We start from the raw sequence: 18,095 nt of genomic DNA on the forward strand, positions 1-18,095 counted from the left end.
CTAACACAAGTGTAGGTTATTACAGTTTATTTAGAATTTGAGGTGATTAACACACAAGTGTAGGTTATTACAGTTTATTTAGAGTTTGAGGTGATTAACACACAAGTGTAGGTTATAACAGTTTATTTAGAGTTTGAGGTGACTAACACACAAGTGTAGGTTATTACAGTTTATTTAGAGTTTGAGGTGATTAACACACAAGTGTAGGTTATAACAGTTTGTTTAGAGTTTGAGGTGACTAACACACAAGTGATGGTTATTACAGTTTATTTAGAGTTTGAGGTGACTAACACACAAGTGTAGGTTATAACAGTTTATTTAGAGTTTGAGGTGACTAACACACAAGTGTAGGTTATAACAGTTTGTTTAGAGTTTGAGGTGACTAACACACAAGTGTGGGTTATTACAGTTTATTTAGAGTTTGAGGTGACTAACACACAAGTGATGGTTATCACAGTTTGTTTAGAGTTTGAGGTGATTAACACAGAAGTGTAGGTTATTACAGTTTGTTTAGAGTTTGAGGTGACTAACACACAAGTGATGGTTATTACACTTTATTTAGAGTTTGAGGTGACTAACACAAGTGATGGTTATTACAGTTTGTTTAGAGTTTGGGGTAACTAACACACAAGTGTAGGTAATCACAGTTTGTTTAGAGTTTGAGGTGACTAACACACAAGTGTAGGATATTACAGTTTATTTAGAGTTTGAGGTTACTAACACAGAAGTGATGGTTATTACAGTATGTTTAGAGTTTGAGGTGATTAACACACAAGTGTAGGTTATTACAGTTTATTTAGATTTTGAGGTGACTAACACACAAGTGATGGTTGTTACAGTTTATTTAGAGTTTGAGGTGACTAACACACAAGTGATGGTTATTACAGTTTATTTAGAGTTTGAGGTGACTAACACACAAATGTAGGATATTACAGTTTATTTAGAGTTTGAGGTGACTAACACACAAGTGTGGTTTATTACAGTTTATTTAGAGTTTGAGGTGACTAACACACAAGTGTAGGTTATTACAGTTTGTTTAGAGTTTGAGGTGACTAACACACAAGTGATGGTTATTACAGTTTATTTAGAGTTTGAGGTGACTAACACACAAGTGATGGTTATTACAGTTTGTTTAGAGTTTGAGGTGACTAACACAGAAGTGATGGTTATTACAGTTTATTTAGAGTTTGAGGTGACTAACACACAAGTGTAGGTTATTATAGTTTATTTAGAGTTTGAGGTGACTAACACACAAGTGATGGTTATTACAGTTTATTTAGAGTTTGAGGTGACTAACACACAAATGTAGGATATTACAGTTTATTTAGAGTTTGAGGTGACTAACACACAAGTGTGGGTTATTACAGTTTATTTAGAGTTTGAGGTGACTAACACACAAGTGTAGGTTATTACAGTTTGTTTAGAGTTTGAGGTGACTAACACACAAGTGTAGGTTATTACAGTTTGTTTAGAGTTTGAGGTGACTAACACACAAGTGTAGGTTAATACAGTTTATTTAGAGTTTGAGGTGACTAACACAGAAGTGATGGTTATTACAGTTTATTTAGAGTTTGAGGTGACTAACACACAAGTGTAGGTTATTATAGTTTATTTAGAGTTTGAGGTGATTAACACACAAGTGGTGGTTGTTACAGTTTATTTAGAGTTTGAGGTGATTAACACAGAAGTGATGGTTATTACAGTTTATTTAGAGTTTGAGGTGACTAACACACAAGTGTAGGTTAGTACAGTTTATTTAGAGTTTGAGGTGACTAACATACAAGTGTAGGTTATAACAGTTTATTTAGAGTTTGAGGTGACTAACACACAAGTGATGGTTATTACAGTTTATTTAGAGTTTGAGGTGACTAACATACAAGTGTAGGTTATTACAGTTTATGTAGAGTTTGAGGTGACTAACACACAAGTGATGGTTAGTACAGTTTGTTTAGAGTTTGAGGTGACTAACACACAAGTGTAGGTTATATAATAACAGTTTATTTAGAGTTTGAGGTGACTAACACACAAGGGCTGGTTATTACAGTAAATCTTCTCTATGTACAGATGTGTGGTGGATCCTAACGCTGGTGTGGTATCTCAGGAGCGCACAGAAAGCAGATGGTACTTCCAAGATGTTCAATATCCCAGTGTCCGTATGGTGATATACGTCACGTGTTTCTACGCCGTTTGTTCAGTGCATCAGAATGACAGCAAATGTGATTTACTGTGCAATAACACGATTGCTGACATTAATGCACATGACTTTCCTTCTGTCGGGCGTATAGTCGAACCTCAACTGCAGTTGGACGTGAAGACCCAGTCTGGTAAGAACTGTTCGTGTTTTAGGTTTTCTTCCAGATGTATGCGGCAAGTTGTACAATTTACATGTACTGCGTTTATCAGAATATCATTTTAGTAATCGTCATTCAGTTCAATTTGACGAGAGAAATAATTAATTTGATGAGTGCATCAATTCAATTGTTGCGTGCAATATTTCAATTGATGTGCGCATTAATTCTGTTATTGCCCACAATAATTCAATCGATCATCAAATCAATTTTTGCCTGCAATAATTCAATTGGCACGCGTATCATATCAAATATTGCGTGCAATTGTTGATTTGATATGCGCATCAATTTAATCGATGGGAGCATTAGTTGATTTGATGCGCGCAACATTTGATTTACGCAACTTCCGAGATATCAACTCTCCCGTGATGGAAATACGTTCAGTATTCTGTTGAACGCTTGGGTGGGTACAAGATGTATACATATATTATAGACTAGCTATATAATAAAGGATTAAATTTATGAAAGTGTAAATTTTGTTTATATCAGCCGTTGGTATACATTAAACTGACCATATCAAGAATGATATTTGTTTGAATTAGGCCATTGAATTAAATATGAAATTATTCTTTATTTCCCCTTCTGCACGAGTGATACTTTAATCGAAAAAAGATGGTGATTATTTATTTTTGTTTGAGCTGTTTTATTATCAAATACTCAAGCTTACTAACACTGTGTGTCCCTGCAGTTGGGTTGGTTGCATGATGTCTGATAATCGGCTTTAAGGCAATATATGAAGGCAGCGATAAGCATTTGTACCCACCACGTGTGGGTGAAAATATGTTTTGCGTCTCACTATGCACAAGAGTTCTACAACTGTAAAGAACTATTGGGCAACTCGGAAATTGCGTAATGATATCTTCAATCATTTACGGTTACTGGCACTCCATGCATACTCGCCTTTGGAAGAATCGGACGAATAAGATAAAGAATCAGTTATGAATCGTACACTATGCTTAATTGGCTCAAACATGTAGGATTTTTTTCTTCCCCCCCCCCCCCCCCCCCCCCCCATTGCCCATTGCCATTGGTCTTCGTCAGACGTCGTCCGTTAACAATTTTACATTTTTAACTTCTTGAAAACCACAAGACCAATCATTACCATTTTTGGTTTGAAGTATCTCCAAGATAAGAGGAATATGAATTGTGAAATGTATGACAACACCACCCACGGGACCTCATGGGCGGGGTAAAATATGCAAAAAAGCCAAATTTTCACAAATATTCTTCTCTATTCCAACACATGTGGTAGAAAAACTAAGTGCTTGGTTTTGATGTCCATGAAACCCTCTACTGAAATTGTGAAAATCATCGCCCTTGGTTGAGGGGTTCAGGCCCTTTGGCGGAGCCAATATGACCACATAGTGAACATGTATTAAATCTTAGAAAATCTTCTCTTCTACTCCCATATATATTTGAGAAAAACTAAATGCATGCTTATGATGTCCATGAAGCTCTCTATCTAAAAAGTGAAACTCGTGGCTCCTGGGTCAGGATTCAAGCCCTAGGGTGGGGCCAATGTGGTCATAATAGTGAAAATGTATTAGATAATAGAAAATCTTCTTCCCTACTGCCATATGTATATTTGAGAAAAACTATATGCATGATTATGATGATGTTTATGAATCTCTCTACTAAATTGTGAAAATCAAGGCTCCTGGATCTAGTTCAGGCTCTTGGGCAGTGCCAATATGGCCACATAATAATGTATAAAATTCATTTTTTCCTCTCTACTTTCACAGTCATGCGAGATAAATGCATGGTTATGATGTCCGTAATGTCGTCCATGGGTCGTCAAAATGATTTATATTATTCAAACATTTTTCCTTCTTCTCTAAATGAATAGGAATTGTGTGTATATTTCGAAATGTCATTAACCATGTACACAAAGGACTCCATATTGAGACTTAAATGCAAATATAAGACTCCCTGTATGGGCTCTGATACCCAGGTGACAGTTAAGGCCCATGGACCTCTTGTTGGAAATCCCTGGTACATCACCATCACTAAATTGCGTCATATTTCACGAAAACTGACAACTGTATTATTGTCTCTGATGACATCACAGAAAAGAGAAGTAACTCTGTCGATCCTCATTAATTTCGGCGATATATAGGCAAGAAAAACTCAAGTATTTAGAATTACACAAACATGATGCTTTTCCCTTTTAAACTAGTCGACATGTATGTACCATACATCATTTAGAAGTAAATCTATTTTCGAGTGTATTTGACCTTTAAACAGAAAATTTATATACGAAAACTCCTACGTTCTAAATCATAATAACATCTTTGTATAATACATGTGTACCCATTTTAGTCCGAATATGTTTCGGATCACCTATCCAATTGCTTCTTAATAAATTAGGTCAGTGGAGGAAATGCAGAAATCCATAACCACTCGAAAGATCAAGATTTCGTGTCACGTTACAGGCATCCGAGTCACTCCACATGCAATATACCGACTATAATTACTTCTTTTTTTTTCCTGTTGAAGATTTGTTTTCTTTTAAAACTTCAATTTCTCTCCTATCGCGTGGGAATCGCTTGTGATAAAGGTAACATGTATATAAAGGTCAGTCAGACGGTATATTTGATTAAGTATAGGGTGGTGAGATTGAGGCAAATATAAACGAAGTGTGTAACTGATTCCAGTTTTCTCCCCAGGGAATGCATGCACACAATTTGCACTAATATTGGCTGGATCAGGAAACGAAACGCAAATATTTTTCTACTTTATTGCAGGTGTTGAAAATGAAAAGAATCCCGGGGCTACGAGTATAGCAGTAATGTGTTCCGTGTTCCTGTTCACTGCGTTTCTTGTAGTTATGTTTATGTACTTCCGGAAACGGAAAGGTTAAATACATAGGAAAGCAAAAAGTTAAAAAGTGATCCATTGATTGCTGACATTCCGGAAATTCCTAGGATATTGATTGTCAATAAAGTTGGTGTTGTTTTGTGTTAATTTGAGCCTTTATGAACTTTGGTATAGAAGTACACAATTGTTATTGGAGTATGTTACTTACAGTTGGGTTTAACAATGTTCACAACAGCATATCAAAGTCGCTATATCTAAATATCATTCTTATCTTTATCGTATAAATTCTGAATTATTATTGAAAATTCTAACATCATTTGTATAATGATACCAACATTGAATAAATATATATTGTTTATACTAGATAGATAGATAGATAGATAGATAGATAGATAGATAGATAGATAGATAGATAGATAGATAAATAGATAGATAGATCATTCAATTGAATACAACACCTCGGTGTCGGTGGATTCTCAATGTATGGAAGTTGTGAACGAATCCCACGACTAGACATCGTTCTGCTCACTGTTCCAATGTGGCCAGGGTAGTCTTTGTATTCCACTGTTATACACCTTCTCATCGATGTACCAGTGGACCTACTCCAGTGACCAGACCTATTATCTCAAAATTTCAGTAAAAATCTGGAATCCCTAGATCTTGTAGCATGGACACTGTCAACTTGTAGTCGAAATGATTTTTAGAAGAAATTGCAGAATTATGGCAAATGTCAGAAAGCCTTCAAACTGTTTATGATGCAAAATTCGGAATATATATCAGCTGACATGAAGAACAGGGGGTCAATCCCCCCCGCTTCATCCATTTCTGAAATAGCAGAATTTTTAATGGGTTCAGGTGCCAAGGAGGAGTAAACATCTCCCCTGTCGACCGGTCACACCATCGCAAGCCCTATATCCTGATTAGGTAAACGGAGCAAATGTGCCAAGAATGGCCTAACAACTCATATGAAACAAGGCAGACGGCATTTGACGACCATGGAATTTGTGAAATGCTGCTGTGAGAAGTGTAAACCACAAGCTGGATATAGTCAGTCACAGGCTATAGCTGGATATAGTCAGTCACAGGCTATAGCTGCACATAGCCAGACACAGGCTATATCTGGATATAGTCAGTCACAGGCTATAACTGGATATAGTCAGTCACAGGCTATAGCTGCACATAGCCAGACACAGGCTATAGCTGGATATAGTCAGTCACAGGCTATAGCTGGATATAGTCAGTCACAGGCTATAGCTGGATATAGTCAGTCACAGGCTATAGCTGGATATAGTCAGTCACAGGCTATAACTGGATATAGTCAGTCACAGGATATAACTGGATATAGTCAGTCACAGGCTATAGCTGCACATAGCCAGACACAGGCTATAGCTGGATATAGTCAGTCACAGGCTATAGCTGCACATAGCCAGACACAGGCTATAGCTGGATATAGTCAGTCACAGGCTATAACTGGATATAGTCAGTCACAGGCTATAACTGGATATAGTCAGTCACAGGCTATAGCTGGATATAGTCAGTCACAGGCTATAGCTGCACATAGCCAGACACAGGCTATATCTGGATATAGTCAGTCACAGGCTATAACTGGATATAGTCAGTCACAGGCTATAGCTGGATATAGTCAGTCACAGGCTATAGCTGCACATAGCCAGACACAGGCTATAGCTGGATATAGTCAGTCACAGGCTATAGCTGGATATAGTCAGTCACGGGCTATAACTGGATATAGTCAGTCACAGGCAATAACTGGATATAGTCAGTCACAGGCTATAGCTGGATATAGTCAGTCACAGGCTATAACTGGATATAGTCAGTCACAGGCTATAGCTGGATATAGTCAGTCACAGGCTATAACTGGATATAGTCAGACACAGGCTATAGCTGGATATAGTCAGTCACAGGCTATAGGTGGATATATTCAGTCGCAGGCAATAACTGGATATAGTCAGTCACAGGCTATAGCTGGATATAGTCAGTCACAGGCTATAGCTGGATATAGTCAGTCACAGGCTATAGCTGGATATAGTCAGTCACAGGCTATAGCTGGATATATTCAGTCGCAGGCAATAACTGGATATATTCAGTCGCAGGCTATAGGTGGATATAGTCAGTCACAGGCTATAGCTGGATATAGTCAGTCACAGGCTATAACTGGATATAGTCAGTCACAGGCAATAACTGGATATAGTCAGACACAGTAGTTCACCAGAATGAAAACTTCGGAACTTTCATCGTTGCTGAAAAGATTATATTCAATGAATATCCTTCCTTGCATCAATTAAAACCAAATTGAAATTTACCTCTGGCTTTATCAAAAATGACAAAAGGACCATTTGAGCCATTTGATAAAAACGATTTAAATTTTGTGACTGATGGCAACTGTTTCAGAAATTCATAATCTATATTTGGGCTAAGGTCTTTTTAGGAAAATGGAATCAAGATGCTACCAAATATGGAATTTCTAACAAAAACACAAACATTAAAAAAGTCCTTAAGAAGAGCCTTCATTTTATTCCTGCATTTGATTTGTAACTACGGATTCAGAGGATTTTAAACCTTGTCCTTATCAGACCTTGAAGATGTACATTAAAAGATGAAAAAAATTATATTGGAAAGTCTAACAACCTGTTTGTAACACATGAACAATATAATCGCAAAGAAGCATCAAAAGATACTATTGTCAGATGGATCGTTAATGATGCAGAACCAGAAACCTTGTTTGTTATTGCTGATGATATTAGACGGTTATCAACTTCCGGTGCCTTATTTTGTGACGTGTCAGCAGCACACTGGACGCCAGAACAAACGGTTACATCATCGTGCCGGGTATTCGGATACTAAGAACCGGGTCAGACACCAAGAAACGGGACGTTGATTTAAAATATCGGTTTGAGATAAATACCTGATATTGCACTCTCTGCGATGTTCACAACAGAAATAAATTGAACAGTCATCTCAGAACTATAATCATGTTTTAGTTTTAACCAAATTTTTAGTGTTGTAAGTGGATATTAAATATACACGACCGTTTCATTATCAGAAGTTATCTAGGAATCTACACTAGTCTTTAAATTTAACCCCCCCCCCCCCCCCCCCCATCTACTGATGAAGAACGAGATCCGATTTTATTTTTCTTTATATATCTCCACGAATTTATAATATATAATGTATTTTAAGGGGCATAAGCACCATTTGAGCTGAAACTGTTCAAATTTTATTTTTACATTTGTATTGTTTACAGTGCTTAACTAAAGTAGTTCTAATGGTCAATCAAAATTTGAATATCAGTTGTTGAGTTGTAAGTGAGTTACAGAACTCACAATGCTTAGTTATGATCACTGATCGTTATCTTCACCTTTCATAATCTCGTGTTGAAAAAAAACAACAACTTAAGTTTGCAGCATGGTTTAATGAAAAAATGCAGTTTGGTTCATGTTATGCTTGTATACTTGAGATAGAACATATTTGATTTTATAAACCGGATTCTATAGATGGAACATATGTGCATCAGTTCGGCTAGAAAATAAAACAATGTAATATATGCAGGCATTATGGCGAGCCGTTTTACTATTTATGTTAAAAAGAGATATCTCTTTAACTTTGAGAGTTGCCATACATGCATCGCCAACATATCGTAATTAAATGTAATCAAACTCCCAAGCATATTACAGAATTTCCTAATTATAACTGCACTGTACAATGTATTTATAATCGTTCATCTCTGTTCACATGCACTTAGTGATCTCGCCGGACCAATCCAGCGATGGACTGATAGAATCTGTTAATGCAGCGAAAGGGCCACGTCACCACTGACCGCAAAGCTGTAAGACGACCTGGCGGCGCATCTCCTGTTTCCGGAATATCTTCACTTTCACTATTCCCTTTCTTCTTTACTGCCAATTTTCTGACTGAAATAGAGTTCATTATTTTAGGAACGACAAAAACTACTGAAAACCTAGAAATAAACAAAACAAACACTTCATTACAGTTTCTGTCTCTAATAGCCCAGTTCTGCACTTAAAGAATATAACTGGGAATACCACAACAGGATATAATGGTGTAGAGATGTGTTCTAGATACCTTGGCAGTTATACATAAGTTTGCACTCCGCTTCATGGTTCCAGGGGGCGTGGCAGGTCCATATTTTATCCTGGAGTTGTGTCCACCTGTTCTGTCGTTCCTCCCATCGTACGATGGTGAGAGTTTTGCGGCAAATGACCACCCATTTCCACTCAAATTGGGTGTTGCTTTTCAGTTGCATGCGGAGGACCCATTCTCCAGGTTTGTGAGGAGTTTCACCTGTAAAATTGAAATAAATAACCGAGATATTGTCGGACATCAATTATGATATGTCGGTTTCACAATATTGAGCGAGATAAATTTTTGCATTTGATTTAACTGATTCACTACACAGAATGATGAGATTAAAACTCACAAAACGTTAATGGTATAAGTGAAGGTATAAGTGAAGGCGTTGCACTATACAATGTGAACTCATTTAGGTTTCTGTTTATAAGTGATCTGGATGTCAAACTAGTTTTGAATATAATCCACTCCTTCGTTTTTATTTTTCTTAAAAACTTATTTGAATAACCAATATCACATATGAAATGGGTAATATTAAGGATACCACTAACTGGTCAATTTTATATTCATATTGAAGTGGTGATATTTTATGCTCGTAACGTGATTTCCCCAAACAGTAAAAACAACCAAATCACTTTAGGTACTCCTGGTAGGAATCATATATAATAAATCACTGATCCAACAATAAACTTACAATATACACAATAATATTTCAAAGAGTCCGGTCCGTGTCGACCCACCCCAGTTCGACTTCGTGTCCTCAGGTAAGGTGTACCATCGCTGGTACTAGCCTTTTTTCCCGGTTTTTTCAGAGGCTTTGGGGGCGTTGTTCGGCAACCGATTCTGAGTTTCCCCACTTACAGATTTCTTGTACTCATGAGCCTTATAGTCTCGAATCCATTTTGGGATCTGCCGCGAGTTGCACGACTTGAGCTTATCGTGGTGCATAATATTTTTGCGACGTGTACGGATTAAATAAATTGTGTCAGACTTTACATCAGCCACTATGCCATGGCCCAACTATACAGACTCGACCTTCTTACCGACATTCCGCCGTCAATACACCAAATCCCCGACCTTGAACTTCCTTTCACGAAGATGGAGGTCATAATCTCTTTTCATCAACTTCTGATCAGCACATAATTTTTCCCATGCTACTTCATGGGACAACCTGAGTGATCCCTCAAGTCCCGAAACGTATTTGTCAACAATTCCCTCCCCCTTAGCAAGGATTCCCCTGGGGGAGGCCTAAACACAAGGGTGGCAGGGATGTTCACTTCTCGCCCTAACATGAGACGATTGGGGGTATACCCCGTATGACGGTTGACTGCGGAGTGCAGTGTCCCAGCCAACAAACCCAAGTGACTGTCCCAAGCCTTAACGTGGTTGTCCATATAGCATCTGACCGCGTCCATAAGAGTGCGGTTATAACGCTCCACCTCATGACCTGCCCATTGCCCGAGGATCTGTATGGCGTAGTCCGCGACTTGTGCATGACATGGAGGTCACAGACTTTTCGGAACAACTCGCTCTCGAAGTTTCGGCGGGATACTCAAACGGCACAAAAAATACATTTATTGCTGCTCGCGCTGTTACCTCAGCGGTCTGGGAGGGCAACGGCACACACTCGACACACTTGGTGAAACTATCCACCATCATGAGTATATACTCATTACCTGATTCGGTGCGAGGGAGCGGTCCCAGAAAGTCCAAATGAACCTTTTCCATTGGGCTTCCCGCTTGATAACTTTTGAGCACAGATTGCGAGGGCACGTTTGTTCCGACAGCATATGTCACACGTAAGCAAATAATAGGTTTTGATATCAGTGCCCATTCTCCACCAATAGAAGTTCTCCCGAGCCCTGGCCTTTGTGCGTTGCACCCCTTGGTGCCTCGAGCTCGGGATATCTTGCACTAAAGACAAAACCTCATTACGTAAACTCCTCGGGACCAGGAGTCGATCTGGGTCAGGGGCATTTACTCTCCATATTATGCCTTTATTGTCTAACTTGAATTGATCCCTTTCTAGGCAATTGCATTTTTCCTCAGGTCCTGACAAGACTAGTTCACCTTCCCTCGTTGTTAACCCCGGTTTTAGAAACTCCATGAGGAAAAGAAAAGCTGGATCAGCATGCTGCTTTCCTGCAAGTTCTTCCGGGTCGTATGAAGCTAATGAAATACCCTTGAAATCCGACCCATTCCCTGTGGAAACCGCACTGTCCCTCGACAGCTGTAGCACAGCAAGATTTTCATCCTGCCTACTGACTCCAGTCCAGCTGCTGGACTTCTGAAAGTGACTACAGGCACATACCCACTAGTGAGCTGACCCCTATATCCCTGCCCCAGGGCAGAACATGGGTGGCTCTGGGCCCTGAGGGATTCCGTACTTGTGTGCACATATGCTCCTGGGTGCATAGGGTGGCCCAACATATCAGGGGTTGATACACTCACATTACTGTAGAGGGGTTCCCCCCCCCCAGGGCACAACCCCCTACTGTCTCGCCACTGTGCCCCCCCCCCCCCCCCCCCACTTAGACTAACATTTTGACTGGGAGATATTACACTCGGGTTACTGCTAAACCCACTAGAAACAAGAACTCTGGGTGGGTCTTGTGTATTTCCTTGTCTTGACCCAAATTGAACCCCCTGTGGAAAAAAAAGTATTGCTCTGGGTGGGGACAACCTGGGTGTTGCTCGGGATACTGGTCGCATAAATTGGAGCATCCGACCAAAGATTCCCTGTAATACTACTCGAGCTAGTCGTATTTGGGCTGCTCACAGTATTACTACTAGTACCGATATCCTCCCTGGAACTGGGTTCCTGGGAGCGGTTACCCCCTGAAAGACCCGACAAGCCCGCAAGTATATGGGTCATTTGAGCTAAATGGGACGCCATCATGGTCTATAACGCCCCCAACCTGATCATTTCCTTGTGCAGCTCCCAACCCCTGGCTTCCCATAGCAGGGATCGCCATTTAGTGTGATCGAATTCGGTACAGGACCCACATCACCCCCCTGGGTGATGGACTGTCCGACATATCTACTTCCCCAACCACAGTACTGTCCTCACCCCTCGAACGCCTGGGGTGCTAAACACTGGTGGTCTAAATGGAGTTAGAAATCCAAAGAGCTGGTCCACCCTGTCAGGCTGAGCCCCCCCCCCCCCCCCCCCCCCCCCCGTAAGCATCCTGTCCCTGGGCACCTGCCAAACCACCCGGTCTAGCCACATTGCCCCCAGGACACCCATGCCGCTCATGAGCCTGGGACTACCCTTACCCCGACCAGATGACCATTGTTTTTTACTCATACTGATATTATTCCTACCCGACAACTTTGAACAAATGCAAATAAATATTGTTGTACTATGGGCCTAGGACAAGATCAGATCAACAGGAAAATAAATAAGTGAAATTACATAAATTTACTCATATTAAATTCACAACGACTCATTTAATGCTTACAAAATCAATTAAATCAAAATTGAATACATGTGTCCAAACCGCGCAGTGTCCCCTGGCCCTAGGCACCGATTTGGTCTCAAAAGACCGCCAGATATCCTACCGGCGACGCCAATTAAGTGATTTCCCCAAACAGTAAACACAACCAAATCACTTTAGGTAAGAATCATATATAATAAATCACTGATCCAACAATAAACTTACAATACACACAATAATACTGCTGACATCTGATATGGCGTCCAACTGGAACACGCGGGAAGAGAGAGAGAGAGATAGATAAATGGGCATCCAAGCCCGAGCTTAAATATAAAATTACCCCCCCCCCCCCAAATACACTACAATAAGCCATTATGTTATATGTCACTCTACTTATACTACATGTAGATCCGCACGACCCAAAATCAATTTTTTTTTTCATTTAATACGTGTATTGTTTACAAATGCAACGCGATCATTAGGTACAATTTGTAGAAATATCAAAGGCAAAAACATTGAAAATGTAAACATAAGGATAGAAAGTAATGAATATTAAAAAAAACAACCAATGACGTAATTTACCTGCAATGACAGCACTCCCTGCATCCCATTGACCAAGCTCCGGGATGGACCCGCTTATGGCTAACACATGGTCTGGATGTTCTTTCATGTAGTGAGTCGAAAAATAAATTCTAACCAAATTTTCATAGTCATCCATGATAATGGTAACCTTTGCGGTTTTACTCAGGATTCAGATAAGTTTGTAGAAACCGTAAACACTCGTTAATATGAATAACAACGGATTTTTTCTTCGTATATACACTGGATTGATGATTCTGCACCTAGCAAAACATATATTATGACGTCATGCTATTGTTTCTATTATGATGCAAAATCGTTTGTTTTCGTCATCGATTTTGAGTACGCATTGTCCGGACGTCTTTATGTGCACATTTCGATTATGACGTCATAACAGAAATTTAGTTTTAGTCCAACCGAACACCGTTTATTTCCACACTCATATTTCTAAATACCGGTATTTAGTTAAATATTTTGCAATAAATTGTCCAAGCTCGGTTTAAAAAATAACTGTTTAAAGCAATATATGTTGTAATTGACGGTAAATAAATTGAAAAAGGAAAGAAAAAAGAACAAATAAGACAAAATATCTTGTGGCCTTTAACTCGACATTTGTATACATTGACGACGTTTTATATTTATCTACTAACAATAATAATTTTCATTCATATGTCGATTCGATATATCCCTGTGAACTCGACATATGAGACACCACAGAGTCCCCCATATCTGCTTCGTACATTTATTTACGTAATTTATTGAACGGCAAACCAACCATTCAACTTTATGACAAATGGGATGATTTCAGCTTCTCCATTGTCAACTTCCCATATTTATGAATTCTGTTGAGGATTAGAAGAATGGATCAAAAGAATTAATAGGAGGAATAATAGATACATCAAAATATAAGCGCGTACCATCTGTATATATAGTAAACCAGAAGTGATAAAAGAATTAGATAGGTTACATGTTTTGTTTACATTTACATTGCTTAATAGAAAATATCATGTTTAAAACAAAATGAGATGCGCCAAACACTAGAAGCAATTTAATTGTATTCAAAATTAATTGTAAATGGAAAAAGTCTGCTTTAAACAAAACTTTTTTTAGTTTATTTCACATATGTAAACAAAAACATGGCACAAGCCTTGTTTACTTACCAGAGAATTGTGAGCTCTGTATCCCCCATGTACCTTCAACATTCAACGTTTTGCTGACCATTAGAAATACCTTATTTAAGAAACTTTTCAGCTCAAATCGTGTACATGCTCCTTTAAGTACATTTATTACATACTTAGCAATAAATACAGGTTTTTTGTATATGCAATACGGCTTACTTTACAATAGCCGTATCAGCCACCGGGGCTGATATCCGTATCAGCCCTGCAGATCCGTATCAGACCCCCTTGCAGAACCCCATTATCCGGAATTTTTAACTCCTCTGTTTTTCCCGCTTCAATATTTTGCAGACGAACATTCAAGACAACTTAATCTCCGTTAAAAAATGTCAAACTTGCACAGCAGGTGCCCGTTTTATTCATCAATAGTATATATACCCTATGCACATAGCGATCGGAGCAAGACAACTGACGTAACTGGTGATTTACTTCCCCTTGGGATTGTCGTGATTTCTGCCTGTGAAATATGAAGCGCGTGTGGTACTTTTTAAATTGAAATAACTTTGTAGAAAATCACGATATTTCCGCAAAAATGGTTTCATTAGAAAGAAGAATGATTAAATTTGTTATTTCAAGCACTTATTAATCATAAATTAATTTATAAAAAAAAAAATACATTGCTAATTATTTCAAATTTCATGTGAGTGAGATCTTTGGTTTTGTGAAAATATTCAATTTTCGGTACTATAATGGAATCTGCATCTGGTCAATTTGGTATCCTAGAAGAGCCCATTAATAAGCAAGTTCCGAATTACACAAAAATATTTCCCTTTGTCGAACTCTTCCGCATTTTATGACGTATGGTGGGTACACAATGTATACATTATATCGTAGACTGGCATTGCACATAATGATTACGTACGATTAATGTAATGAAAGCGTAACTTTTTTTTTTATATCAATCACTGGTATGTATATTCTGGCCATATCAAGCATAATTTGTTTGAATAAGATCATCAGATTGGCTATTAATTAAATCATTATTCGTTTCCTCTTCTACATGAGTGACGCTTTTATCAAAGAAAGATGGCAATTAACAGTATTTGTTTGAGCCATTTTGTTATCCAATACTCATAAACTCACTAAAGTTGCCTTTCCCCTGAGATAGGATGGTCTCAGAAACTCTGGATATCATCTTTTAAGAAATAATACAACGATAGTAATTAGCAAATGTACCCACTGTCATCATATTTTACGTCATAATTTACGGAAGAGTTCGACAAAGGGAAAAAAGTCTTGGGGAACTCAGAATTTCCGTAACAAATTAAACCAAGTTGATACTCACGGGTGATTAGTGTTTCAGATAATGGCCTGTAATAATAATCTGTCAGGGGTTGTGCGTATTTAGCCTTTCTTGAAAGCAGGGGTAACACATTAAGAAGACTAAATACTGGTTAAACAAATAAATAAGACAAAAGTCTGGCTGACGTTTTAAAACGTGTACACAAATCATACAGAAATCATCCATGTAACTGTTCATTACAAAACATTTAAGCTAAAACATTTCCTAAATTTTGGTTCTAAAGAAGATGTAGGCCAAATATTAAGGGCGCTAAGTATAGTGACGCTGAATTGCAAGTGTTCAAAATGCTCAAAATAGTAAGAATATTTAGTGACAAACTTAATATGCAGGACAGAACACAAATTTTTGGTCAACGCTTTAGAAGCCGGCAACAGAATTATGGCCTACGCCGTCAGAGCCTTGATATCCTGCTACGGGCGCTTAAAACAAATAATTTGAAATCTTCAGATCTGTTGATCGATCCTCATGTGATGTCATAGGTTTTTGCAAAAATCTTAATAAATTAAACTTTGTACATGATAGAAATATATCTTTCCAAGGAACGTTATTCACTGGACATAATGAAATATGTGGTAAACTAATAATACTGAAAAAGTTTATATTTTCCATAGATAATCAATTATTTATGATTAAAAACATGTTGTCAAGGGCAATAACTCCTATGCTGGAATTTCCTCTACTGGATGTCTATTATACATTGGTTTCCCTTATATCCACAATTAATCTATACATATTTATGAATTAGCAGTGTTTTAAAACTGTTGATATTTCAAATTTTGTCATTTCAACAAGTTTTTATCTATTTTTATTATTCTGTTTAACGAAAATGTGATTTTCTGATGTTAATGTATACTTCTGTTTTTGTATGTCTGACATCTTTAAAAAGGTGGTGACATATACATTTTCTTTGGTTATTAATTGAATTAAACTATACTGAGTGGAAATTAATAAAGTTTTTCCACTTTTAACCATTAATATTGATAAGTCACATGAGGATGGAGCTACTTTAAGAAGACATTTTGATGTTCATATGAGTGACCTTGACGAGCATTTACCATGAATTATCTGAATTCCTCTTTAGGGCATACAATTAAAAATAGAATAAAGAGGGTGTTGCACCGAAGCGGGAATTTTCCCTAATCGGAGCTCCGTGCCAGCACTCCTGACGTAGAACTGACCTTCATTCATATTTATACTCATTGCGTATTTGCCATTTAAATACCTGAAGGATTCCCCAGTACTAGGGACAAGCCTAATACATTTTATGTGTCAATACATTATACATGTAGTTTAAAGATAATATTTGAAATCGTGAAAATTAAATTGTCTTCTTTTTTTCTGAATATCAGATACAATGTATACGGTTACATGTTACGAGTGTATCAAATATTTAATATTCTATATTACTACAGTCCAAAAGCATTTATACTCGTGTGTATTATTTTCTACAACCAACAATTGGCAACTGTACATGACCCTGGCCACAAAACAAAATATGGGAAGTTTAATACGCATTAATAAAGTTCAACATTATTCGAAGTACATGTACATGCACCGGTAAAAATTGATTCAACATAGCAATTTGCTACGGGAATACGTATAAACTCAAACTGTTCAACGGTTATTTACCTTGTTTGGCCTTAAAGTTTTTCTTCCAAAGCTTTGCAAATTTCACAACGTTTTTTTCTTAAAAGGCGACATGCCTTTGTCAACAACTTTCATTCAGAAAAAATCCATACAAGTTCTCCTTAGCAGCCTTGACTATTAAAACACAGGTATCGCATGCTGTATTCGGCGTGTTTGTTGAGAGTCCTATTCACAAACTAAACAGTGTCCAGGTTGAAAGTTTATTTCAAATTCAGCGCATGGTATTGTAATAAACAGAGATTTAACATGAAACATTTATAAAAACTAGAAGCGTGTTTCAATTAAGAAAAAACAAAATCTAGATGGAAAACGTAATATGAACCCCCAAAAAATGTGTTTGTGAGGGAGTCGAACCCGGTCGTTTTAAAAACTGAAACATCTTGTCATATAAGAGTCGACGACCTTATCCACTGAACCACGCAGTAGATCATACAATACTAAGGAAAATTAACGTACAGGTGAAGTTGAAAATAATACCAGTGAAGTCGTTTCGATTTTTTTAAATTTACAAAAAATACCCCCATGAAACAAAATTTCAGAGCGACAGTTTTTTAGAGGAAAACTCGAAGAATATATTCATGCTAAATTTATTTTGTTTCACAGAGGCAGTTTTTCTGACATTCGGGGATACCCCTCCATTTTAACGCTAAATATCATATAAATTGCTTATTGCTTGACT

General features: G+C 37.8%; 2 protein-coding genes across 2 annotated transcripts in view; both read left to right on the forward strand.

Annotated features, from left to right (window-relative positions):
- The window catches only part of LOC130050694 (deleted in malignant brain tumors 1 protein-like), a 28,568-nt gene extending 23,256 nt beyond the window's left edge, over positions 1-5,312 (forward strand). Inside the window, exons 11-12 of the mRNA XM_056150921.1 lie at positions 2,065-2,324; positions 5,093-5,312. Coding sequence (XP_056006896.1) covers positions 2,065-2,324; positions 5,093-5,208 — 376 coding nt within the window. The 3' untranslated portion in view covers positions 5,209-5,312. The remainder of the gene's footprint in view (positions 1-2,064; positions 2,325-5,092) is intronic.
- An 848-nt stretch (positions 5,313-6,160) lies between these two features.
- Positions 6,161-7,387, forward strand: LOC125665353 (RNA-binding protein FUS-like). The gene has a single exon (XM_048897997.2). It carries the CDS (start codon positions 6,161-6,163, stop codon positions 7,385-7,387), a length of 1,227 nt encoding a protein of 408 aa, XP_048753954.2.
- The last annotated feature ends 10,708 nt before the right edge of the window (positions 7,388-18,095 follow it).

The sequence above is a fragment of the Ostrea edulis genome, chromosome 10 (genome assembly GCF_947568905.1).
Source record: "Ostrea edulis chromosome 10, xbOstEdul1.1, whole genome shotgun sequence".
In the NCBI taxonomy this organism is placed as follows: Eukaryota; Metazoa; Mollusca; class Bivalvia; order Ostreida; family Ostreidae; genus Ostrea; species Ostrea edulis.

Coding starts and splice junctions, on each gene's coding strand:
- LOC125665353 (XM_048897997.2), top strand. CDS start 6,161: ATGGAATTTGTGAAATGCTGCTGTGAGAAGTGTAAACCACAAGCTGGA.